Source organism: Aquila chrysaetos, chromosome 1 (genome assembly GCF_900496995.4).
Source record: "Aquila chrysaetos chrysaetos chromosome 1, bAquChr1.4, whole genome shotgun sequence".
Lineage (NCBI taxonomy): Eukaryota > Metazoa > Chordata > Aves > Accipitriformes > Accipitridae > Aquila > Aquila chrysaetos.
This window is the reverse complement of record NC_044004.1, coordinates 65506634-65533780: the sequence shown is the minus strand read 5'-3', so window position 1 is coordinate 65533780 and position 27147 is coordinate 65506634. Positions and strand designations below refer to the sequence as shown.

Genomic DNA, 27147 nt, shown 5'->3' with positions numbered 1-27147 from the left:
CTTGGAAGACAATAGTAGGCAGCATGGTTCCTATTGAAACATCTACAAATGTAAGGAGAAGAAAGAGAAGAAAAGAGAGAGAGAAACAAGGAAGGGGGGGAGAGAGAGAGAGATCACCACATTTGGATCCTGTGATGAAGTTAATGGTCAATGACACTGACAGTTGTGGTAAACCTCCAGTGATGGGCACGCTCCTCGTGTCTGCATCTTTTATAGCCCAGTTCCCACCTTTTCTCACATCAGTCATGCTCCTCTTGGTTTTCTGCACACCAACTGCTAAGTACTTACATAACTCTCAATTTTCTGTGCAGGCGCCATCATGGGGGGTGGTCATGAGCCCCTTCCCCAAATAAACTCTGGGTGACCCCTGGCCATATACAGTGAGTTGTTCCACCCAGTTCATCAGGACACAGGACTGCGCATCCCCCAACATGCCTCTCACAGTGCCTTGTGAGCAAGTTCAGTTCCTTCCCTCAACCACAAAAGCCACGCCCCGGTCTCTGTCCATCACTACACATGTTTGAGGCATTAACTCTGTCCAGTCTCTCACAACTGGAAATTTAATTTTAGATTTAAAGGAGGAGAAGAAACTAGAGTGTAGGTCATATACAGCAGTCCTTAAACCATAATTCCTAAAATACATTAAAAAACCAGCACTTTTCAGATACTTCTTCCCCCACCTCTTGAAACATAACAATAATAGTACCAATGCCACACAGCAGAATTCCTGCTGATAAACTGTGTAATAAGGTAATTGTATGAGTATGGTGAGTGTGGATGCATGTCAAAAGACTGATTAGCAACAGGTCCACCATCACAAGGAGTAGAGGATACAACAGCTCCAATACCTCATTCTCCTTAGCAGGCACATTCTTTCTTCCCCCCACAGAAGAACCAACTACTGCTACCATTTTTCCTGAGAAAGAAATGCTAACTATTTCTTTCACCATCTCCCAACTTTTCCTTGCCTGAAGACATGCACAATTTAGGGATAAAAACACAGGATAGAATAAGACTATTCCTGAATCCCATTAACTTTGTGATTTTAAGCCAAGCACTTCACCAAAACCACTCCAGGCATGCTCTGCTGTAAACAAGAAGCCCCAAATGCTATTCTTACAAAGGAGGATCAGAAAACACCTTTCACTTGAACCATGTCACCTTTCCAATGAAAAGAAAATGGGATTCAGAAATGCTGTTTCGGTAGCTCCAATAGTGATAGTCCACTTGCATGTTGCTAATTTGCTCTTGAACCAGCAAGGGCTGCTAATTCCAGTCCAACTCCAGTCTGATGCCCTGGGAGACAATGAATCAAGCTATGATTATTTTCAACACAGGAACTTCTTATACAAAAGATTATTTCCCACCAAAACCAGTTTCTCTGACAGTTTCTCCTGTAAGCCTGACTTGTTGCCCACTTTACATTCTGTAACATCACACAACAGTGTGTATAAATCAACCTGGATTGCAAGTACAAAAGCATATTCTCTGTGCTAATTCCATTTGAAAAAGATCCTTTCTCTGGAACTTCAAATGTCTCGGGGAAAAAGTAATTTTGACAGCATTTTTTCTGCCTGACTGTAGTCTATTGCTTATTTGCTCTTTCTACAGCCAAGAGTCAGCTACCTTAAAACAATCAAATGTAGTTCACACAAGGACAACTCACAAGGGATTGACCTATTCTCCACTGAGGCTAACACTCACCATTGCTCTGCTCTAACCAAGCACTAGAAAGAGATACAATGAAATTTATCAGGGCAAACAGGAAAGATTTTCCTTTAAACAGTCCAAGTTCTGCAGGACAAACAACCATCACCAAGATGATTATAGCTGTGGATATATGAAGCATCTAATGTATTAGGGAGCAGATCAGCATCCCACCTGTTTTGAAATTCTCAGTGGTGCTGCCACTTCTGCTTTTCCACTGCGAGACACAGAAAAGGAGCATTTGCTAATGTATGCAGAGGTAGATGCTACAGTACAGTCACAGTATGAGAAAAATTTTCACCTGAGCTCTTGGTCATCTGCAAGGGGACAAGCACCACCAATATTTAATCTACAAATTATAAGATCATTAAGAGTAAGGATGATAAGTGAAAGCTAGTTTCCCCATCAGTACTTTAACTATATTGTTACCATTCTAGCTTAACTTATAAATATTTTCATCTTTATTATTTCTTCATTTTGTGAAGTAGATAAAGTTAGTGATAAATTTATTGACCTTCTGTAGATGTGATTGTTCCCATTTAGTTTTAATGAACCTAAATTAAACATCTGTTTAGTCATAAGTATTTTCCCTCTCTACAAGGGAGCATATACAGTGAAATCACATTCCTACAAAGACTCAGGCACCCTTTGAGACACACACACATATTCACATACATATGCACATATAGAGAGTACACTCACAAATGCACTCACTGCTCACACTTAAACCATGGTACAATCTTATCCACTGCATGCAGCTGGTTATACTATGAACAGGACTAAAATTATCTGACCTACTGACCTTCCCTCTATTTCAGCTAAAACAGCAGGTCAGTGTTAAGTGAGAAAAAAAGCAGATGGGGATAGATGTTTTTAGACAGGTACATTAAGGCATATCAAAGCCCAGGATGCAGCCATAGCTTCCAACCCTAATGGAAGACTGACAGCACATGGGATATTCAATGAGAAACATCAACCTGCACTTCCCCTCTCCTCATATTCTAAGCCAAAGCATCCGCTGCTACAGACATAACACCCAACCAGACAATCCTTCCCTCTGATCCAGGACAACCACTGCCAAGTCCTCTGTACATCAAGTCTGTCCTCAGGACCTAGAACTGTATGTGTCAGGGCAGGCATCATTGTCAGCTACATGCACTAATCCTCACGATAATAAATTCAACAGAAATGGCCTGCTCTCATCCATTTAGGTCTCATCTGCTATGAGGCAGGACATTCAGCTCTCAAGGCAAGCACAAGCTCCTCCTCCATTAAATGGGGCTTCTTTGAGTCACTGTGAGTAGAGTTTTCAAGACAACACAAATAGGCTTAAAAACAGAAAAAAGTTTAGCTATATTTTGTTAGTTTAGCCTTAAGAACAGACAGAATGCCATAAATACCACAAATCAGCAACACCACCTCTGTCCGGTTTCCACCAACTGGCACCAAACAGCAGTTAAGTCACAAAATCTTTCCTCCAAAATTTAGTGAAATTGCTCAGTTAAGTGGTTTCCCTCTGTGCGAAGAGCTGCAAGGATCTGATCCAACATTAACAAACAAGAAGGCTACAGCTGCCAAAGGCAAGCTGGCTTACCTCTTCTCACTGACTTGGCCATCTGAATCTCCTTTTCAAAGGAGATCAATCTCCTTATCAGTGCTCTAGTGATACCAGATGTGTTTGCATTAAGTTTAATTTTCAGTCCTCCTGCACAGCCACATGGAAGACTCTGAAAAGGAAATAGAGGTGACCACTACCTTGCCTGTGGATTCTGGCTCAACAGTCCATGCCAACAGGTGTGGGGTCAGAATTTTACACTTTGTGGCAGAACACTGATCAGCACTACATGAATGTTTCCCCCAAAAAACATCTGTATGCTCTAAACTCTGGATAACATGTTCTTCCTCTTGATGGCCTTGCATGTACTCTATGGGAAAAGAACCTATTAGCATTTCAGCACATTTCCCAAATATATCTGAAGTATATTTCCATTTCTATCTGGGTTTGGGTTTTGTTTGGGTGTTTTGGGTTTTGGAGGGGTGGGGTGGGGGTAGGGGTGGTGTTTTTTGGTGGTTTTGTTTTTTGTTTTCTACAGTCACAGTTAATAGTTATTTTCATTGAGCATTAAGACAATCTTTCCAACTAGTCAACAAATAACTATGCAAACACAAACATGCTAATGTAGAAAAACCTATAAAGCACATGTTTTCTTCTTTCCGCTCTTTCATGTTGTGCTTTATGACCAATATCTACTCTATTGCCTCCACAACAGGCAAACAGGCAGGCAAACAGGATGCTCACATCCTCATTAAGCTGCAAGTGCATGTGTGATCCAACAAGTATGTATTATACTTTACACCCTCAGACATGTTCCCAGAAAAGAGCACAGAGATGAGCTGTTAATGTCAGTGGTCTCAAACAGATCCAACATAATGCCAACTTCTGAATTGCATCCTACAAGATCTTCCCAGATACATGTATTAAACTTCCTTACCAGTTCAGACTTTTCTACCAAAATAATCACGAAACAGGACCAAGCAAACACTGTAATTGAAAACTTATTTAGAGACTTGTCTTTCAATAGATTTTTGCTTAACCTGCATATAGTCAGATGTCAAAGCACAGCTCTCAAACTGTAAGTACACTGCCAGTATACAGCTGGCCTCAAAAGGCAGCAGTGACTTTAATTTACAAGTTCCATTTCTCCAGGAAAAAGGAGGTAATTTTTTAATTTGTAACACTCCATCTCAGTCAGCAGCTTCAATACTCTAGGCATTATCACCCAAATATTCCTCCAGCATCACTAAAGTGCAGAATCCTACAGTCAGAACATCTACAGTGCACAAATACACAATAAATATTCCTTTTATAACACACACACATCCATTGCAAAACCTGTCAATCCTCTAAGGATTAGTAGGGGTCATACGAAAAAAAACTGGCTTCTTTATCAGGTGAGAAGTAAACTAAGCATCCAAAAGGTCTTAAGAAGGTATGATTCATGACATCTTGTGGTTTTCTGATGCAAGTGATATTACTCAAAACTGTGTATATAGACACCAGCCAGTCACACAACACTATCACTGGAGCCAGACAACTTAATCTGATCCACTGACCAGCTGCTCAACATGCAATCCAAAGGTAATACAGATGCTTTAATGTTACCTGGACCAGATTTCATAACAAAAATAATTTGGGGTGTGGCTGTAGACTGCATGACTGTGAATGGGAAGGAAAAAATTTTTTCCATGGTGAGAGCGGTCAAGCACCAGCATAGGTTGCCAGAAAGGTTGTGGATTCTCCACCCTGGGAGATGCTCAACACCTGACTGGACAGTCCTAGACAACTTGGTCTAGCTGACCCTGTTTGAGCATGTATGGGGAATGGACAAAATGATCTCCAGAGCTCCCTGCCAACCTCAACCATTCTGAGAGTCTGAAAAAAAGAGCATGTGACAAGAACTACTCAGAGAAATACCAATGCTCTGCTGCTGTGCCTGTTGCTTAAAACAAAAAATTGCAAAAGGCTTCCATAAGCATTGTTAGGAAAGAATAAAATTAGGGAGAGGTAAAATCAAAGACAAAAATAACGAGAAGTAAAACGCTGTCAAGATCTCAAAGTACAGACAAGGCAGCAGAAAGCAGGAGCATAGCAAGCTTTATTCCATAATGAGTTATCCTGACCAAGTACATGAGCAACTAAGATACAGCGATGACAGTTAAGGTCATGCCACAAGCCATACTCAAGAAGGAACACCTCCTGCTGTCTGATTTTACTTTCTCTCTACATGGAGATCCATACTCCCCACAGGTCTTTCCTTTTGCCAAAACCAGGACACTGTAACTTTGTTTTCAATCTGCTTCACAGGACTCTCTCTCAAGTACTAAAGAAGAAACTAAACAGGCATCCAATGGGGGAAATGTTAACATTGTAAACTGGAAATCACATGCTTTTAAACTAACACGGCAGCCTTAAAAATACTCATGTTTGCTACAGGCCTAAACTTATTTGCGTTATTACCATTCTAGATTCTCAACTTATTATTGAGCCCTCCTTAAACTTTAAAGAAAAAAAATTAATTGTAAGCACTAGTAACAAGCTCATACCCAGCCCAACAACAGGGATGGTATTTTCTCCATTAGCTATTTCAGCTGACAGTATTAAAGATGTTGAAGATTAGTAAGTTCCCTTTGCAGCACTATCTTTGCTTTCTAACAGGAAACGAAAAAAATCAAAATCAAAATGAAATACTTGATAATTTTCTGGGTTTTTTTAAAGAAATACAAGCAGCAGGAATTACACCGTACTCTAAAACAAATTTCATTCTTTTTTTATAGGGTAGCAGCAGTGAAAGCTCCGGTACAGACAGTATGGAGGATGTAAGTCTTTTCTTTGTAAATTAACAGAATCTCACTAGTTCTAACATTTATATTTAACTGGGGATTTTGGTACTGAACAGGAAAATACTGACACATGATGACTGACTTTCCACAGCAACCAAACAGGTTCGTGAAAGCTCTTCATCACTTCTTTGGACACCCAGGCCACACAGCTGCTCTGCAGGCTTATCAAGCTCAAGTCTGAGGTAATTAAACTGTCCGGTAGGACAATGGGACATAAGACTGCAGGAAGCTCTACTTGGCCAGGGAACACTCCAGCAGGGATACTGAGAGAACAGCTTCTGAATGACAAACTACCATAGAAGGGAGCTGGGGAGGGACTGCAATTTATCTTTGAAGCTCGAGAAGAATAATCCACTTTGCTTTCTAATTAATAGATATGCATTCTATGGGGTAACTTTTTTTTAATACAAAAAACCTCTATTTCTTCAGCTTGAAAAAAGGTTACAAACTTTCTCAAAATTCTGCTGCTGTTCCTTAGATACTCTGAGTATTTGTCTCGGTATCCCAGTCCTTGGGGATGGATGATCTCTTAGGTATTTTAAAATAAGTAGTTTAGGATAAGTTAGAGACACAACACATAGGACTGAAAAATAACTTTCCAACATATCTAACTTGTATTAATATACAAGCTAACATCACCCATGTAAAGAAGTTGACCATTTTCCAGAAGATTTGCCAAATGAAAACAAATGCCACTACATTTGACTGAAAGAAAAATAAATAACTCTTAACATTACTTTTTCCTTTGAAAGGAATATAATAACTCTACAAGATTCCCAGGGTTCTCCGTATAAACATATATGACTCCTCCAGATTTCATTAACTAATTGGAAGGGGTGGTGATGAAAAGGAACAAGCCCTAAAATCATTCATTAGTTAAGCAGGATGTGGCCTACAGTCTCAACAATGCATGAACATGTCACAGTACCATTACACAAGGTAATTCCATACCATGACATTTATCAACACCTTACTTCAACACATGGATCAAAATTCATTAAGATCCGCTCTCCACATCTCAACCACAACTTTTAGCTGTTGCTGTCACCAACTCTTGACACTTTTAATCAATTAACAGCAATTATCCCTTGGTTAAAAACACAGGGAGAAATGTCAGCAATTGTTGTGCAGCTCTTATCAGCATAAATGCCATAGAAGGCTCACATCAGCCTCCTGACTGCAAGTTACTCACATGACCTGAACTGTAAAAAAACCCACAACTTACAAGATTATACTTTAAGGCTGCTCTTTCCAATGATCCTGTTTATGGCACAGTCTCCCCAGCAGCTGTACTGCTATGAGCAGTGGGAAGAGAGGAACCTTGAAATCCAGCTCCTAAAATCAAGTCACATCCTCCAACAGTTATCTTTTTAGAGGCACTTGCAGACATTCAGATGTGAATACCATCCATACTGTAAACTAGAAAGCAATTAAATGTGAAAACCAATCTCTCAAAACAGAAAATCACTGAAAACACACGCTAAGTGAAAAGAAACTTCACTTTATTTTGTAGCACTTAAATTAAGTCATTATTCAGGCTATCATCCTACAAGACTCACTTCCCTTAAGGATTCATAACTCCTGACAAGAAATCAGTGCAAAAATACAGAGCTGAGGTGAACAGCCTCTGAACTACAACCAGGCAGAATCCCAGTGCTGTCATGCATGTCTGCAGATATTATGAAACAGCTGCAAATAATGAAGACAAGAAACCAAAACAAGGTAACAGCTCCACATTCATCTCACTTCACACTAGCTGAGAAATCAAAAGAAGCAATGTGAAGTCTCTGAAAAAGTCTCTATTTATCACTGCCAAGTGTTTTTGCCAGCTGAATTTCATGGAATTTTCACTGAATTTCCACTGAAAAGGACAATGTCATCTGTTTCAAAGCTGGAAAACATTCTCCCCTTGGTGTCTCATTTACATCACTCACAGCACTCAGGACCAGGATCCTCACTCCAGTGGGCTCCCCACTTCTCAGTCACAAGCTTAATGAAGTAGCTATGACTTGCATACAGCTTGAGCTTCTCACTGATGTCAACCCACTTCACTATTCCAGCATCATCACCTGCTTCCAGAGGCAAATTATCCATTGTCTCACCTGTTCACAAAAAGAGTTAGGATATATTGTTATATTCTTCTTTCCTGCTTTTTCTTCTCACATGTCATCAGTTCTGCCCTTCCACATGGCTCCTTCACAGGCAGCAAACTTCAGCTGCTTCTCAGAGAAACCAATTAAGTTGCACACTGATTCTATGCCAGAAACCTTTTTCATACTTGCACTATTTTAAGGCAAATCTGAGTGGCAGAGGTGGTCTTAACTCCTTGTCACCACTCCTAGGGTACCATCAGCAGCACAATAAGTTACTAGAAATCATTATGACAACTTGTATAGACTACCACAAATTTAGCCAATCCCTCTGCCTTGATTTTTGTTTGACTAACATTTGACTGCTTGCTTTCTCAGGTACTATTCTACAGGACAAACTGAATTCTGAAACTTATATATGCTTATGGAAAACCAGAATAATTAAAACTTTACTAAAGGCTCCAAAATAAAAAATAGTACTTCAGGAGCAATGTAGAATTGCTCTCTGAAGTTTCTTACTCTGTTTCCAAAAAGAGTCCCAGGAGTTCACAGACAACAACCAAATAAATGCTTTTAAAGTATCACAAAATGTATATTAGAAACAAAGACCGAAGGATCAGTTTCTTCACTGTTTCTGGGGACTGAGAAATCAAGGACCAGTGACATGTGAAACTTCACCACTGGTATCTACTACCCAAATCACAGTGGAAATGTCACCACATGAAGTCTGACTTGTTCAAGTCGGAGACACCTAGATTGATTTATCTTAAAAGGTGAGAGATGAGAATCCAAGATAACAGATCAATCTAAGAACTAGCAATGTATGCCCATTCCTACTGATTTAAAGAACCAAAATAAGGTCCAACAATTACTCTGGCAGAGTAACCAAGATAAAAGGTCTCAGAGCAATTACAACACCAAACCAATAAATGCAGTGAAAATCTGCCAGCAGCCAGAGGCAATGCTCCTGAAGCACACACTAGCTACTAAAGGAAAACTAACAAAAGAAACAGACTATCCTTCCACCTCAGACTCATTAAAAAGAGAAATTAAACCAACTCAAGATAAATACAGTGACAAGAAGGAACCCTTGTCCAATGTTCAATCTCCATACAAAGGTACATGGTCCATAGCTTAGAACTAGCTAACAAACGAATAAATAATTTGCAGGCAAAGTCCATGTATTCCTTATTTCAAGACCAACAGAAACCAAACTGTCAACAACAGGGAACAACAACTACCAGTCACAGCTGAACATCTTGGGAAACAAGAGACCCACACACCCATTGGTTTTAGCCCAATATTTTACACCTGACTTGCATGCTCCCCCAATTTCATTGCCAATCTCAGCCCAACATACATCCCAACTTCAAACCCACATATAAAGTAAAAGGCAAATACAAGCACATGTGGAGATACCCACCAGTTTCATCATGATAGTTCACAGCCTCTGTCTCCATCCAGGCATTATCAGTGTTACGAGGGTCATCCACATATCCTCTGTACACCTAAGGCCCCAAACAAACCAAAACAAGCTCAGTGTCACAACAAACAAGGTGGAATGAATAAGATTTTTTCTTTCTCTCCAATATATTTGCCCTTAGAGTTTTCAATAGTCCCTTCCATTTCCTACACCATGACAACCCTAGCATCACAGCTTATTTTCATTTCAGCTACATTTTTTCAAGTTCCATACAGCTGCAAGTTATATGCATACCTCAAGAGGCTATCACAAGAGACACAGAGCTCACCACAAAGTGCTCCTGGCTGAACAGCTTGTGGAGCTGTTTCTCCAATTCTGCTTTCTCCTCAGGCGATTTCTGCAAGGAGTTCAAGGCCTCCTCCTCAAATTCTCGCTTCAGGGTAGTGCTAATCTTCTCCCCTGGATCCACCATCCCCTTAGAGGGGGGGAAAAGAAAAAAGAAGTGACTATCCCTCAGATTCCACTTGGTTTTACTCCCCTTAGACTGGCTCTTAGTATATTACATCCACTTGCATCATACTCTGGACATGGAAGGAACTTTACATGCAGTTGTAAAGAGCAAGCACACACATCCTTCAAAACCTGCAATGGATTAAATTGTGCCTGCATTAAGCAAGAGACATGGTGAGAATCAAATACATAAAAACCTTGCAATGCAGAAACAGCAGAAGGCATACCAGCTGATGCTTGGGCAAAGCTAGTTTAAGGAGCACTTCTCACCTCTGCAACATGAGGTTGTTCATCAAAAAGCACAATTCTATCACGCGCATGCCAGTTATCACCTTCTGGCCTTACCAGTGGGGAAATGTCTACCATCTCCGGAGCTTTGCTCTTACCCCTGGAATGGCCCACTCCCCACAGTCTCTCCTCTTGATAGCTACAAACTGTAAGATGTTTTTGCCAGTAACTGGATGAGCAATTTTATTGCCACTTCTGTCCCTCTTCCACCTGCAGCAAACGACAAACAAGAACATGCTTTGCTGCTTCTTGACACAAGCGCCTGGGAGAGGAACAGCAAGGCACCCATGCTGTCACCTGTGCAGGGGCAAACAAAGCAGAGAGAGAACCGTCACGGGCAGGGTGGGGACGGGACCAACAGATGCCATCTGGCAAGACTGCCACCAAGGGCAGAACACTGAGTTTTTCACGCACCTCCACCAACTGTGTTTTCCTCAGCCAAAAGGACAGAAACCGCCCAAGAGCCACATTTCTGTAGCCATGCTGATAGCAGCAGCTCCTTTGAGAGCTACGTCCAGCACATCCTACCAGCTGTGACACGCACCGAGCCGCACTTGTGCCTATCCCTCACAAGGATGCCTTCTGCTAGAACAGAACGTACATGCATGCTGCAACACCTCCGAAGCACCTCACCCAGCACCAGCGCACCACCACAAACACCCACTGTTGCCTTCAGTATAGAATTAAGAAGAACTACCAATAGTTAAAGCAAAAAGCTCTCTAAACAAAGACAAAATAAAAGCAGCATTTCTTTTACTTTCAAGGAAACAACTCAATAGCATTGGCAGCCTTCTGAAAAGGGGAAGAAGTAAAATGCATTAGGATGATTTTCACGATGGTTCTATCTTCAGCATGGCACTTCTCAGCTTGCACCTTTGTTAACTATGCTATCTTTTCTGAACGCTTTCTGCGTGTACAATAGTTAGCACGTACACACAGATCCTGGCCGCAAAAGCACCACTAAAACAGAGCATACACTGACAAAAGAAAAAAAAAAAAAAAAAAGAGAGAAACATAACCCTGCCTCCTCCTATAACATACTAGGCCAAGTAAGTATTTCTTACAGAGCAAAAGCAGGCACATTGCTTTTTTTTTTTGCAGTTGAGTCATTATGACAGAAAAACCTATTTTTGCAATTTAACATGCCTCACCTAAGGCCTTTTGGCATATTATGTATACGGTACCAAAGTATCACATAACCCTTTCAGGTTTTACACCTGTTACTGAAGATTATTTGTATAATGTATTTCTATTAAATTATGCTTCCTGGTTTGTTAGGTTTTTTTTGTTTTTTGGTTTTTTTAAAATCTGCTTCCTCAGCATTTCAGAAGTGATTGCCTGTCATTAGCAGTGAGTCCTTACTCTTTGCCAGAGACAAAGACTAAAAAATTATGACATTCATGTTCTACATGTCTATGTATCTCTCCAGACACCCATATCTGAATGGGCTTACACATATAGGAACACACACAAAGGGCCTGTGAAAAGTAATAGCCTGTCCAGAGATGCACAGAAAAAGCTAAATGCATGGGTTTTTTTGCTCTGCTGCAGGGCACCTTACAGTCACCTGACACTTACCTAGTTACAACAGGATCAGCAGCATGGTTTGGTCCCCAGCGCCCTAACAGTCCTCTGCCTGTGAGGCCAGTCCTTCCCACCGGATTTCTGAAATAAGTGGCCCAGTACATTAAGCATATTTACCTCCCCACATTCAAAATATACTGCAAGTATTCTAAAAGAAGCAGCTTCAAAGAAGCTTAAATAACAACAAAGAAAAGGATAGCAACATACATTTGGTGCCACCATATGCTTTAAAGAGCAAGAGAGACAAAGCATGGTTTTCTCCATCAACCTCTTTTTGTGTTGATTGTACAGGGAAAGGAAATATACAGAATGGCTTTGTCATTTCTCAGATCTTGTGCCCCGAAATGCTCCTGATCAAACATTACTCTCATTGCACACACAACCTTGTCTGAAAATGGAATCTAGTTTCCAAGACTACAGACGAACAGAGCATTCAATTATGTACAAATGGCAGAAAGAAAAATTATTTTTAGGTGAGATTACCCATCTGTGCTATGCCAGGATTTGTCAGTGGAAGCAAATACTCTTCCACTCCGCCATACCACACAAGTGGTACAAAAGCTTCAAAGCCCAACACCTGGTCAAACTGTGGAAAAAATTAATTCAACAGACCCTACTATTAACCGTGTTAGAGCTCCTCCAACTCCAGTGTCACCGCAACCCTCTGTTGTGGTACTACTGGCTAACCTTTTAGTGCCTCTTTGACACAACCTTCTTCCAAAGAAAGAAGTCTCTGGACCTGAGGCAGCATTTTTCCTGTCCCTAGGGGAGACTATCTTGATTTTGTTCTATCAGGTACCATGCATCAAAACTGATAGACCTGAAACTACGTCACTGAAATGAATATGCAAACAAAAAAACCACTCACCGGGGCCTCCCATTTTCAACCACATACAAGCCATTCAGACTCCTCCTCTCCACTTCTCCATCCCTCTCATTGAATTTGGGAGAAAAACCTTTATCACTGTGTGGAAAAGAATAATTTAATAGAGATAAGTTATAAAACGCAAAACACCCCTCTGCCCCACAAAAGCTTGCAGGCCAACCACCAGATCAGCAACACCCATTTGACCAATGAGCAGTTTTTACCAGAATTCAAGTTGCAGGCCCTCCCTTTTCTATAGGAAGCTATAAAGTCTCAACCTTTATTGATGACAGTCTCCCTGTATTTAGTTCTGCAGACATAAGCACGTCCCTTTGAAGACTTTAACATTGTGTCTCTCTAGGTTTTCATTTAGACAAAGTGTTTCAAAGGTGCTCTTGTTAAGGTTAGAGAACACAGAAGGATGTTATCCATTGATAAAACTAAAAAATATTTTGCTAATAAAAAAATTGAGCAGAAATTTATTAGATATGATTTATCAGAGTTACAAGCTAATAATCACTGATTTTCAAAATTAGCTTAATGCCAATCTCCTATGTATACCTCTGAAAACCAGTAGAGAAGCAGCTGTCTACAGAAGTATTATTTACTTTCCCAAAAGCAATTCCTCTCAAACCATCACAGGTTTCAAACTACTGATTAGCTTCTTCTACACAATTCATTTGGGAATTTACACTAATACCCAAAAAAGGACTCTGTTTTCAAGTATTACCAACACCTACTAAAAGATTACCTGACACTTTTCCAACTATGCCTTGACAGAACATCAGCAGCCCTACAGAGTCTAAGGAGCAGTGTGCCTTGCTATCAGCAGAATACTAACCAAATTAAGAGCAAATAGAAGCATATGTTCACACAGCAATGGGAAACAAGGAAGGTAAGGCTGAAACCTCAAGTGCCATTATCTTCTGATTTTTCTACAGATGTTCATACAGAGGAATCATCATTTCACATTATCACAAGTTACACTAGATGCATGCATCTTTCTAGCCAAGAAGGATACAGCATTCCTTGAGAGGAGAATGTATTCACAGAATCAATAAAAAAAAAAATCAATATACACATTCAGAAAAAAAGAAATACAGTCGTGCATTCAACCTGTCACCTTTCCTGAGTCAGAGCATTCAACTCAAAAACTACAATTCTACTTTAATTCTCTTCTCATCTTGCATTCGATCCATGAACAAACAAACAAGTATATTATGAAATTGTTCTCCCAAATTCTTAAGGAGAATTAGGAGATTTTTTACTTAGCTCACAACACAGAGAAGCAGCACTACACAGCATCAATAGCTGTCCATTATTCCAATTAACACTACTCTTACCTCAATCACCAGCTCAGTAAACTCATGTGTCAAAGACAGTCACAGCTAATCCAAACCATTCAGTTCTCTAACCACCATTTTTCTAGGTCTTGACTCTCACACATCACTGTAGAATCACACATCACTTAAGCTGATGATCTTCTTAACTCAGCTGATCCCTATTTCCTGCTTCCATGTTCACAGGAGAAAAGAGCCACAATTTACACTCACTTGATTTGGGGATCCGCCCAACTGGGTCCAGCCGAAACAGACATTGCAGTGTATTCCACAGGATTATAATCTTTCCACTCAATTAGCCAGCCCACCTTATCTTCAGGAACTTGACCACGCTCAACATGTGATCCCGGATAGGGGGAGGTGAGAGCTTTGCTGTGGTAGAACTTAACATTGTAACTGTTGAACATGTTAACAGGATGAAGGTGGGACCCACAGTTTGCAGACAAGTTACTGAAAGAAAGAAAACACCACCTCATTCCTTAGGCTTTAACCCTGTTATTTAATCCCAGATGTGCAGAGTACATTATAGCAAGTGGAACAGACTAGGCTTTTTCAACAAAACAGCTCTCAGTAATATATTATTGCTTCTTTCAGACATCATGCAAATGTACACCTGGACCAACAAATTCTGAATTTTACCTTCAGCTTCTTGAAGCAGAAGAGTACTCTACTAGACACACAGGAAGATTTCATAGTATGAGTGAAAAGCTGAGAACTGGAACTGCCATTCCAGACTGTGTGGAACACTGACCAGTTATTAATCATATAAAAGGAACACCTCAAAGAGTTTTACCATAAATGCAGAAGAAAGGTCTGCTTGAACATTAAATCTCTGCATGGGCATTTCATCAACAAACCAACCCAGCCTTACAAGAGTCCTGCTGTCACACCCAGTGGTAAACCAGGTAAGAGCAAGAATGAAATATCCAAAAGCCTGAGCAACACAGCTCTACAAGTTGCTATGACCACCAAAATATTATTTTGTGCAATACTGAGTAGGATAACACTTACCTTGGTTTTCAATTTTAAAGAAGGCTAGAACTATCAAACCAGTTAAGTTAAAAGAAAAAAAAAAAAATACTTGAGACTCCTAGTGATTTTATTTTGCCATGGGTTTTCTGGAGCTGAAAGACCAGTCAACAATGAAATACTCAACAGCAGATTGGGTTACAGTGCCCGATCATCAGCTCTTAAAAACGCTACACAGTTTTCCTTCAACACACAAAGCAGCCTTCCTGTACTCAATTTTTTTAACTATTACAAAAACAAAGAGGATTACTCTAGAGAAGAGGCTCAAAGCTCAGCAAGGGGCTATAACCTACAATAGTACTCTAAAAACAAGATATTTTTAAGTTCTTAGTGAAAAGCTTTTTTTTTTTTTTAAAAAAAAATCAAAGAATCACTTCCAGCATGTAAGGAAATATGTCTCCTCTGCAAAAATGCACCCAGGTTTTAACAAGTTAACATTTGAGCAAAGTGATGATGGGACCAATGAGCTTCTGACAAAAAAAGAAAAAGCAACTCGTACACTAGTATTAACCCCGCTATTTGAACTCAGATATGCATATTAGGTTATAACTAGCAAAACAGGCCAGGCTCTTTAAAAAACAGCAGTTCCAGTTCTAAACTCCTCACTCATGCTATGAAATCTTCAGGTGCCTCTACGAGAGTAGGTTCTGCTTCACACTGAAGTTGAGAATTCATTGGTCGCAGTTACAGCACATGTGCTGTCACATTCACTGCTGAGTTGATGTTCTCAAGCACAATTCAATTCACAAACCACTTGAGGCTCATAAAAATCTTTAACAGAGATGGGGAAAAGGGCATACTTGATAGGGCACCAACCTCCACAGCCAGGCCAATGTTACATCGCTTTTGTGTATTTCAATAACTGCATCAGTCTAAAGGACAGCCTGATTTTTGTTTCTGCCACATCCAAAAGCGACGCTGTCAGCTACACAGCACATCCCATGCCAAGCTCCCCCTCAGCTAGCAGGGCATGCCAAGGCAGCCCTGAGACCTCGGCCCAGCAATAAGGTGGCTGCTCCCTCGAGAACAGGGCACCACCTCAACGGGGCCAAACACCAGCAGAGCCACCGACTCAGCAGCACCACCCCGGCCTGGCCTGGGCACGGCCCAGCTTCACATCAACAGGCCACGGTACCTGAGGGGAGGACGGTGCTGGTGAACGCACCGGACAGGCTGGGTGGACAGCGCAACAGTGAAAGAAAACACGGCGACTGCCCGTGCGAAACCGGGCCCCCGCCGCTGCACGAAGGGCACCGGCAGGAAGCGGCATCGACGACGACGCCGACCCCACCTCGGCAGAAGCAAGTTTCGCCTCAGCTCCACAGGGCTGGGCCGGGCCTGAAATGCGGGCGCTGGACCGGCTGGGCGAGGCAGCCAGCTCCGAGCTGCCGCCCTTCCCCGAGCCGCCGGTGGCCCCCCGAGCGCTGCCCGGTACCTGCCGGGCCGGGCCGCCCCGAGCCCCGACCGGCCGAGCCGCCGCCGCCGCCGCCGACCCTCTTTACAAGCTCGCCTCTCGTTGGGCGGAGCGCCACCAATCGCGAGCGCCTCCAGCCCACCGGCTTTTCCCCTCCCCGGACACGCCCCATCCCCAAACGGCGCTCTCTGACTGGTCGCTGCGCCGCCGGGAGGTGTGGCCGGGCCAGGGGCCCGTCGCATCGGTGGCGGCTGCTGCTCCTCGCGCCCCGGTCGCGGTCCGGCCTCGGCGATCGCGGTCCCCGCGTTTCACGGAGCCCCGCGGGGCGAGGGGAGCCTGGGGCGCGGCCGGAGCGGGCCGGGCGGCGCGGGGAGGGCCGCGGCGAGGGGCGGTTCCTGCCGGAGCAGAGGCCCGTGGCTGACGGAACGAGCGGTGCGTGCTCAGGCGGGCCGCGGGCTGCTGGTAAATCATCAATCCACGTCCTCGTCAAAAGAGGTTAAAGTTCAGTCAGGTTATCAAAGGACTTTCAGCCAAACAATGAATCCGTTTCTGGATCTGCTCCTGTTCCTGGCTACGCTCATCTACTCCTACTTGGAGGCTTTTGTGAAGCTTTTTGTCCCTGTGAAGAGAAAGTCTGTCAGTGGAGAGCTTGTTCTCATCACGGGTGCTGGCCATGGCATAGGGAGAGCGACTGCCTTCGAGTTCGCCAGGCGTCAAAGCAGACTGGTTCTGTGGGACATCAATAAGGTAATGGTACAGTTCGTGTCTTGACTTGTTCATCTCTGAGGCCACTGGGTTTTTAATAGCGTGGGAAGGGCTGCACACAAATTGCATCCACATTGCCTCCTCCCACGTCCGCTCCCCTTGGCTCACGGTCAGCTCACGGACTGGGACGCTGAGCGCCAGTACAGGGTTTGGCCCCACTCGCACCAGAGGACGCAGGTGTCTGGGTCCCACACTTACTCAGTGCTAATCAGCGAGGTAGCATGCACAGCACATCAAAGAGTGCCTGCAAGAGGGAGCGCAGTGGTCAGCCACCTGCTGTTGGAACCACTGCCTAGGCTGGCAGAAGAAGGCACGCCCAGACCAGAAGCCTGTTTCTATGGAGAAGCAGGTTTACCTTCTGCTCGCTGTCTCTCTAGCCTCAAGATACTTTGCGTACGTTGCTGGAGGATGTGTCTCTACTCATATTGACGGGCATCACTGCGTTGAGTTGTGTGCGAGCCCTGCTGCCCTCTGGCACGGTTCAGTGTGTAGACGGTGCCTTGGTAAATGTTTACACTAGCCCAAACTCTTCATTTCAGCTCACTTGACTGGAACGCAAAAAGACCTTGGCAAGCGGAGGATGGACAGATGCAGACACGCGGAATGTCATTCAGTAGGGATCAAGGCAAAGTGCTGTGTGTGGGAGTGATTGGCTGTACAGAGGGGTGCGTGGCTGGGCAGCACTGCGCGGGAAAGGTTTCTGACACAGTGGATCAGAAACTGCAGAGCAGTTCATTATGTCATCCTGAAGCTGCGAAAAAACCCCAGCGCACCACAAACAAACAAACAAACAAACAACCCAAGACAAGCCTAGCGTAAAGGAATGTATAAATAGGGAGGATATTGTCAAACATGTTCAGTGTCTGTTCCTGCTACCCATTACGGCTAAGGCCAGACTCTGGAGGGGTGGGAGGAGGCACGGCACCGGTCTCCCGATGCGTAAAGGGCTGCTGGCAAGTAGGGTGTTGTCCATGTTCGCTGGAATGGGGGGAAAAGGAATAAACTTAGTAACGAGCAAGACCTGGCTTTGGTGCTGGGAAATATATTGTAAGGGTGGGTGTAAGCAGGCTCTGAAATACAATGCCAAAGGAGGTGGTGGATCCTGAAGGTTTTAGGAGTATGCTTCCCCAGTCCAACTGCCTTGACGAAGGTCTCACTTCTGGGCGGCCATCAGCCTTAAGCAGCAGCTGGGGCTGAGGGGAGCTGCCCAGTCACCCACCCCAGCCACCTGCACAGCTTCTGTCAAGTGCTGAGCTGTCCCGGGCCATTTGTGAACTGGGGCTTTTCACTGCACAGGTCCCCATTGCCATGGCTTACTGGCACCTGGGGACAAGGCTACAGCAAAGTCACTTCTGCCCTCACTTACTGGGTTGACAGAATGACTTGGGGGAGCTTCTGTTCTGTGTGTGTCAAATGCTGTTCTTGTAAGAAATGTCTCTCTGCACTGTGCGCTTTGGAGCACACCTCTCTTCTCACATGCAGTCTGTGAATACAGAAACATATAGGGCCACTCTTCGTATCTCGGGGGTGTCAGCTGGGCCTGTGTTTTAAGAGCTCTGCTTACAGTCATGGTGTCTGCCTGCTGTGCTGTGAAAGTCACCGAGTGCCCCCTTTCTGCAGCCTAGTTACGTGTGCTCTACCAAGGCAAACTCACTCTTGTTGCCACATTCCCTTTCTGGCAGTCACTCTACGCAGGTCCGAAATTTAGGTCGGAATACTAGCCCTCCCTCAGGTGCTAGCTACAGCTCTTTCCCTGGGTAGCTGTGAACGGTTCAGGGGCTTGGCAGTGGTTATGCAATCAGGACAAATCTTCAGCCTCTAACTGGTCTGCCGCGGTGCCCGAGCAGCAACACACGGACAGGGTACAGTTGCGCATGCGTGTCTGTCTTTTCTGCCTCTTACAGCATGGCGTTGAGGACACGGCAGCAGAATGCGAAAGGCTGGGAGCCACTGTTCAAGCCTTCGTGGTGGACTGCAGCAAAAGGGAGGAAATCTGCAGCGCTGCAGAGAAGGTAGGGCAGCAGGGGCACGTCCAAAAGCTTACCCAAACATGCTCGATTTTCAGAAAAGTCAGGAAAACAAGAGAAGGGCTAGTGTACGCAAATCGTGCAAGCCCTTGGAATCTCCCCACTTCTTGCTGCTTTCTGTACGGAGAGTGAAGCAGCACTTCTGAGATCGCAGGCAGTCTCATCCTCTTCTGTGGGGCTCTGGCATATCACGCCTTGTTGCCAAGTGTGCTCTTTAGACTTCCAGTCCCTGAAGGAACTGGAAGCCTTTTAGTTTCCTGAGCAGCACACAGACAACACTGGGGACATTTGAAATATTTTATTGTAAAGGATATGGTGCAGCTGGCTCATCTGCACATCCAGTCCCAACTGTGACTACACAGAGCACACTGTGTCTGTAGGCAATGTGTGGAAGACTGTAAGTACTGGCAGTAATTAAGGGAGACGCCTCAGATCTAAACCAGATTTCATGGTACTACTGCACAGGTCCTACCACATCTGGAAACATGGTGCAATCTTCCTCTCCCTAAAAGAAAGAACGTTAACAATTAAATTAATTGTCGCTCATCTTCCACAGCCTTGCATTTTTTTGATAACAAATGACACGCACCTTTCTGTTTTTTTCTGTCCAAAAGGTGAAGAAGGACATTGGGGATGTCTCCATCCTGGTGAATAACGCCGGTGTGATTACAGCTGCCGACCTGCTCTCGACTCAGGACCACCAGATTGAAAGGATGTTTGAAGTCAACATTCTTGCTCACATCTGGGTAAGGGCCACTACTATCTTCACACCTATGGTTTTTTGGGAGCGTTGCTGAGGAGGCATATTTAGGCTAACAGTTATTTTCAGCTAGCAGTGAATTACAAAAGCGTCTTTTGGACACGTATAGCACAGGGGCACCCAGCTAGACTGACTGTTGGGAAACTTGATTAGCCTCTTGCTGATCAGAGCCTGGCCCAGTTTTTTCATTCTCTCTTTCCTCTGCATGAGCTAGCCAGCGACGGCCTCATCTGCAGCATGGGTGGGTCTCTGTCGGAGGGGTATTAGGGTTCCTCTACACATTGGGTAGTTTGGGTGCCCGCAGCTGAGCGCCGAAACCCTGCAAATAGAAGATACGCAGCTGAAAAATACAAACCAATGTTTTTATCGGCTCACCTGCACAAAAGGCAGCCGGTACGTGGCCCGAATGGCTAGGCAGGTGTGGGTCGGGCAGAGCAGGAGAGGGGCAGCCCCGCAGCTCCCAGCACAGCCTGGCTACAGGGCACAGCAAGGCCTGGCCCCTCCCTGACTGCACCCACCAGCCTGGCCAATCTTCCTGGGCACTCTTGCCCTCGTGGTTTGTACCCCGCTATGTCACCGCCTTCCCTCCTGGCTCCTTGAGCTCCTTCCGAGCCCGTTTCCCGTCAGTCCTGCCTCTCCTTACGATTTGTACCTCTCTCATCTCTCTGTGGACTTTCTCACAGCTTTCTCCCAGCAGTCTTGAGTCATGGTAGCACAGCTGGGCCCTGTCAGATCTGGGCTGTGGGTCCTTGGCACACCCACAGCTGACTCCTGGGGTAGGGCAGCTGCCAGCAGGAGTTACAGAGTGGGAGGGTTTCAGCTGTTAAGGACTCATTTGCAGCAGAAGAAAAGAGAAGCTACAGATTGATGAGTGTGTTTATGGTACATGCTGAGGTGAGACACTGGCAGCGTTGCCGCTGACACCTGAAACCTAAAAAGCAGCGCAGGAAAGATGTGAGAATCAGCTCCTGTTTATAGCCAACTTCCTGAAACATTCCCGTTTGGAAAACAGGTTCCCAGTTGTACCTGCTGAATGGAGAACGGGTATCTCTGTGGCTCTCAGAATCTGAGGTGCTGTACAGCGCATAGCATTAGCAATAGCATTAGTCGCTTAATTGATGATAGTCAGGGTCAGTGTTGAATATGCCTAAGAAAATGTTGTTCTTTTTCCCCTTTCCTCTCCCCCACATCTTTGCCTCTTGGTTTAAATGACTCTCAAGACCACAAGAGCTTTTCTGCCAACCATGATGAACAACAACCACGGTCACATAGTCACGGTGGCTTCGGCAGCAGGTCACTTTGTGACTTCTTTCATGGTGGCTTATTGGTAAGTGATTTTAAAATCAGCTCTCTTCATTTTTTTATTTTTAATTGCGTCTTCTCCATCAGCAAGCACAGAGCAACCAAAATGTCGTGGTTTCAGCCCAGCACCGGCAAAGCACCACGCACCCACTCGCTCACTCCTCCCCACCGCAGCCACGGTGCGATGAGGAGAGAATACAAAGAAAGGCTCGTGGGTCGAGACAAGGACGGGGAGGGATCATTCACCACTTATGGTCACGGGCAAAAGACAGGCTCAACTTGGGGAAGAAACAAAATCAATTTAATTTACTACAAATCAAATCAAAACAAGGATATTAGGAAGTAAAACCAAACCTTAGAACACCTTCCCCCCACCCCTCCCTCCTTCCCGGCTCAACTCCACTCCCGGTTCTCTCTACCTCCTCTTCCCGGCGGCGCAGGGGAACCGGGGATGGGGGTTGGGGTAGTTCAGCACACCTTGTCTCTGCCGCTCCTTCCTCCTCAGGGAGAGCACTCATCACTCTTCCCCTGCTCCAGTGCGGGCTCCCTCCCACGGGAGACATTTCTCCATGAACTTCTCCAATGTGGGTCCTTCCCACAGGCTGCAGTTCTTCACGAACTCCTCTGGCATGGGTCCTTTCCGTGGGCCGATCTTCAGCCACATGCTGCTCCAGCACAGGCTTTCCCCTGGAGTCATGGCCATCCTCAGGGCATCTGTTCCCCCACTCCCCTCCACAGGCTGCAGGGGCATCCACCTCCTCAGGCACCCCTCCTCCCCCTCCTTCTGCACTGTCCTTGGTGTCTGCAGAGGGGTTCCTCTCACATTCCAATCCCCCTACTCACTGCAGGTTCCCATTCTTAAATCTTCTCCCAGAGGCGCTACCACCATCACTGTTTGGGTCGGCCTGGGCCAGAGGCAGGTCCGACTTGGAGCCGGGGGAGCTTCTAGCAGCTTCTCACAAGAGCCACCCCTGCGGCCCCCTCTCCCACTACCAAAAAAACCGCGCCACACAAACCCATAACACAAAATAATCCTACCACTGAATATGGCACGTCCAAAGGACCATGCTAAGGAGGAAAAAAGCACAACAGCCAGCACTGAAGGATGCCTGGAGGTTCCTGCCAATTTGCTTATCAGCTCTGACTGAATCAGGAGCAAATGCTTGTAGGAAGGAATAGTCATGTGATACATCAACTGATGAAAGCTGCTCTTTTTTTCTCTCCCTTACCCATCCAGGCTTTTGCTTAGCATAGCAAAAAAGGTATTCTCTTCCCTTCTTCTTAGAAAGTAGCACTCCTGTGAGGTGTTGTAGTGTTGTCAGGTAAACCCCTATTGAGTAGCTTTTTAATCTTTCTACCATTGTGGCAGTGACTGTAGTGTACAGAAATACTTATGCCATCCTGAGATAAAATTGCTTTTCTACTTGAAACACGTCTAGAAAATCACGGTGCCTGAACAGAAAAGCTGTTAGATTGCATATTGTCATTCTGCATCTCCTCTAGCCCTCTGTAATAGCAGCTCCAGGTGGACCAGTCTTCCCCTGGGAACACTCCTTAGAGAGTCACTCGCTGTTGGCAACATGAGAACTCCCCAGCCAGGGATTTTACTGGGATTACACTCTCCAAATCAATAGCAGTCAATAAACCGATTCTCGGGTTCTACTTCCGTTTGGTGTCAATTTATACTCCTGGCCTGCACCGATTTCTGTGGCATTACTTTCCTCAATATTTCATGCATAATGCTCCTCTATTTCAAAACTCACACACGAAAGCCATGAGACACTCCTGTGTGGTACAAGAAACAGTAGAGAGTTGTTCTCCATTTCTACCCTGCCCATCCTTCTTGATTTTAGAGATTCACGCCGTGTTCCTTCGAAGCATCTTCTCACATGGGAGAAAAGGGAAGTCCATCAATTGATGCACATTACTTATCATTTTCTAAGAATTCCTGACATTCATCTGTCTGTTTGCAACTAAGGTGCCTTTTTCTGAAAGACACCCGCTCTGCACGCCACCGTTACTCCCCCCAAGCAGCAATATCTAATCCAGCACTACACTCTGGGAAAGTTAGAATTATTCCCTGCCCTCTCCTCTTAGCTGGATTACATTTTTTTTGCCTCCTAGTCAGTACTGTGTGATCTTTTAGGCAATTTCTAGTTGTAGAAAGTTAGAAATTGTATTTCTGCCTTCTCATTTGTGCTTTTTCCCTTCCTGCAGTTCAAGCAAGTTTGCTGCCGTTGGATTTCATAAAGCTCTGACAGAGGAGCTGTCTACCCTGGGAAAGGACGGAATAAAAACTACGTGTCTTTGTCCAGTTTTTATAAACACTGGATTTGTCAAAAACCCCAGTACAAGGTAACTATCAGAACTCTGCCTTCCTGTCCTTCCTTCTTTGCATCAAGGCACTACATATTAGCCCCAGCTTTGGGCCTTGTATTCCACCTGACTATATAATACTGGAGATAAACTGATATATAGGATTGGCTAAAGAAAATCTGCAGTGTCATTTAACCTACATAATGGTTGCATTGGAATTACCCAAGTCTGTGCGTATGTGAAGCATCCTACCTTGGCTAGTACCGCCTCTGTTTTACCGCCATAGCTCTTGCATGTATGCTTTCCTGTGTAGGCTTGGAAAGGTTTTGGAGATTGAAGAAGTTGTAGAGGCCCTGATGGAAGGAATACTGACCAATCAGAAAATGATTTTTGTTCCATCACATCTAAGCGTTGCTTTACTATCTGAAAGGTAAGTAGCAAAAGGAAACAAAAAAGGGGCAGGAAGGGGGAACATATCAATGCTAACTACCTGAGTATAGAACCCTCAAACTTGTAACATCTGATTCAAGATTAAGTTTTATTTTATAAGGAACTGCATTTTGCACTCATGGTAGTAAATGATATGGTTTCGCAGCCTAGAGAAACCCTGGAATGACAGCTGGACAGACGTTCACATTCAACCTAGTTTCATTTATTTTGTATTATCTTCAGTGTTTGACATCACTATACTTATTTATCAGTCCAGACTTGACATGTATATGCCTATAGTAACTAGATAATGTGTAACTGTCTGCAGGAGAGAATATTATTTTTTAAACAACCACCCATCTGAAATATTTTAGTATGAGAAGAACATATAACAAGGTAATGAAATAGCAGTGGTTCCTTCTAATGACAACAGCAGATACCATACACAAAGATTTTTTTGAGCCCCCTCATAAGTCCTTGTGATCCACTTTCTGCAGCTAAGTGTTCTCAGTGGAGAACTCAACCGCTCTACAGGCTGATTGGGAAGGAGAGAGAGAACAATAGCACACTTTTTCTTCACAGATTGCTATTTCCCTTGGGCTTGTGAACAACAGTTTCTCTGAACCAGCAGCACCAGTGTAGTTGTAGAAAGAGCTGAGCACCTGCTGCTTATTAGTGTTTGTTTCTTCATGTCAACAGCAAAGACTGAGGTCACTGAGGCTGGGAAAGTTGCTTCAGAAGGGCTCTATTGCTTAGCTCTACTGCTTAGCTCTACCATGGAAAGCACAGATCTGTCCTCTCACATGTCTTTAATAACCAGTGCAGCTGCTCTGCTGAGGAGGTGTTTTCATCAGAGCTCAGGTTCCAAATCTGGAATTCATATCAGAACAACTAAATTAAGTTTTCAGTTAACTTCTGCAGTATGTCATGAAACACAAAATATCTTGTTTGCAAACCTGACACCAGACAGTGGGGAAAAAGCTTTTAAGTCTTTTTGCATCTCCAAGGGCTGCACGCTGACAGTGCAAGTCTGCAGAAGCATAGAGAAGTCAAACCTTATGCTGTCAAAGCCCTTAAGATAACTTTGCTTTTTTGTCTTAATTTGGGGCAGTGGGGACACAAAGAGACATGACTCAAAAGAAATCCTAGGAGAGTAAACTGCACCTCAGTTTTAACATCTCATCCTTCCATAGGCCTGCTGCTTTTCAGAGCATAAAACACTCAATATGTACGTATCTCTGTTCAATATTGATCCTTCTTGGATCCTGTAGAAATATTGCAACCAAAATACTGCCCAGTAGATACCCAGCCTTAGAACTGTCATAAAAGGATATGGGTGGGATTGGAGTTAAAACAAGTAAGAGATTGATGGAGGCTATGTGTTCTTTGGAGATAATGCCCAGTTTAAGCCTTGGTCTGTCTGTGTGCACACGCTTCTGCTCCCAGACCAGCTCTTTCCCTCACCTGTGGTGCCACTTTTTCCCATAGTTTTTTCCTTATCCCACATTTGATTTCACGTTATTATCTCTTTCAGGTTGTTTCCAGAACGTGCCTTGGCTGTTCTGAAAAAGCTGACTGATACCAAGTTTGATGCAGTTGTTGGGCAGAAAAGCACTCAGTGAAAAGCAAAAATTGATTCTCACTTCCCAGTGGCATGAGTGAAAACAGAACATGTGCTGAGCATAGTTCAGCTGGTTTGATTCGGAGCAGAACTAAGACAGATGCTTCCAGGCCACCATCTCCAAGTGCACCTAAGGGTTTATCTCACACCTGCAGCAGGGACATACCTGCATAACATGGAGTGTTAATAAAGCAGAGATGCAGCTCTACAAGTCTAAAGGGCTGCTTTTGCTGTATGTTGCATGGCCTCTATCTCCTAGTGCTGAGGCAGAAAGGAATTCCTGCAAAAGCCCGTCTTTGGGACAGCACAGCTGCCTACTTGAGTGCAAAGGGATTGCCTGAGAATATGTAAATCTGGACTCATCCCTGAGCAAAAGTATCTTGCAAGAAGCCATTTATAGGAGGTGGGTGGCCTGTTTCACCTTAGTTTATCTTTTTCAATTTAAAAAAATGTGCTCTAATAAACACTCACAGTTTTGTGTGCTTTTCTAGTGAGTACCTGAAATAATACAGCCTTGTTTCTAATGTAATACCTAATTACATCAATTGTCAATTATGCATTAGCACCATCAACATGCCTTATTCTAAATAAATACAGTTCTCTAACCGAAAGGTGTCTCTCAACAATGAAGGTGGTAACGAGGTCTGAGCAAGGACAGTGGAGCAGGTGCTACAACGGTGAAAGGGTCAGCCAGAGTCTGCTGACCACCAGGCCAGGCAGCAGGGACAAGTCAGGTCCCCCGTCACGCTGGGAAGCCACATCAGGATCAGTGAGGTACAGGCCAGGCATGGCACACTGACAGCACAGCCCATGCAAGGGCTGGGGCCAAGGCCAGGGCTTAAATGCAGGTGCCAGGCCGGGCCTGAGCAGATTGTGCATGGGGGAAGGCTCCAGATGAGCCCTCTCACTGCTCCCCATCACAAGCTAGTGGCCTGCTCTGTCAGGACCCACCTTGACCAGGAGGTTAAACCCCCAAAGGTCTTTGGCCTGCGGTACAAGAGAACAGCATCTGATGAAACATGGGTCAAAGACCTCTTCAGAGCACAGATTATCTTTCCACCCACTTGTGCAACTCCGGACTGCATCAGGCACTCGCGGGCTCACAGCCATCCAAGGGAGGCCTGAACATGCTACCACCTTTGGCACAGCTGGAAACGGGTGGCTTCCAGTAGAATCCATCCCGCTCACCTGAGAATTTTGTGTTGTTCTCCACACTGAGGTTCTTCAGAAAAGGGAGAGCTCTCGTCATCCAGCTCCTCCTGCTCTTGGGTGGCAA

At 44.4% G+C, this 27147-nt stretch overlaps 2 protein-coding genes across 5 annotated transcripts; one reads left to right on the top strand and one right to left on the bottom strand.

Moving 5' to 3' along the window:
• Positions 1-7593: 7593 nt before the first annotated feature.
• On the bottom strand, positions 7594-16710 carry NUDT9 (nudix hydrolase 9). Of its 4 annotated transcripts, none has more exons than XM_030026551.2 (8): positions 16373-16710; positions 14422-14658; positions 12872-12967; positions 11998-12084; positions 10518-10629; positions 9950-10096; positions 9622-9706; positions 7594-8210 (listed from the first exon to the last, which is right to left on the bottom strand). In XM_030026551.2, exons 2-8 carry the CDS (start codon positions 14613-14615, stop codon positions 8035-8037), a joined length of 897 nt encoding a protein of 298 aa, XP_029882411.1. In that variant the 5' UTR covers positions 14616-14658; positions 16373-16710; the 3' UTR covers positions 7594-8034. The 4 variants fall into 4 exon arrangements, with proteins under 4 accessions (XP_029882411.1, XP_029882405.1, XP_029882391.1 ...); XM_030026545.2 differs by having other exon boundaries at positions 16673-16694; XM_030026531.2 differs by having other exon boundaries at positions 16529-16635.
• A 214-nt stretch (positions 16711-16924) lies between these two features.
• On the top strand, positions 16925-26482 carry LOC115346452 (estradiol 17-beta-dehydrogenase 11-like). The gene is made up of 7 exons (XM_030026520.2): positions 16925-17398; positions 19321-19428; positions 20058-20189; positions 21424-21530; positions 23723-23860; positions 24135-24251; positions 25785-26482. The coding sequence occupies exons 1-7, from the start codon at positions 17189-17191 to the stop codon at positions 25870-25872; spliced, it is 900 nt and encodes a 299-aa protein (XP_029882380.1). The 5' UTR covers positions 16925-17188; the 3' UTR covers positions 25873-26482.
• Positions 26483-27147: the final 665 nt, after the last annotated feature.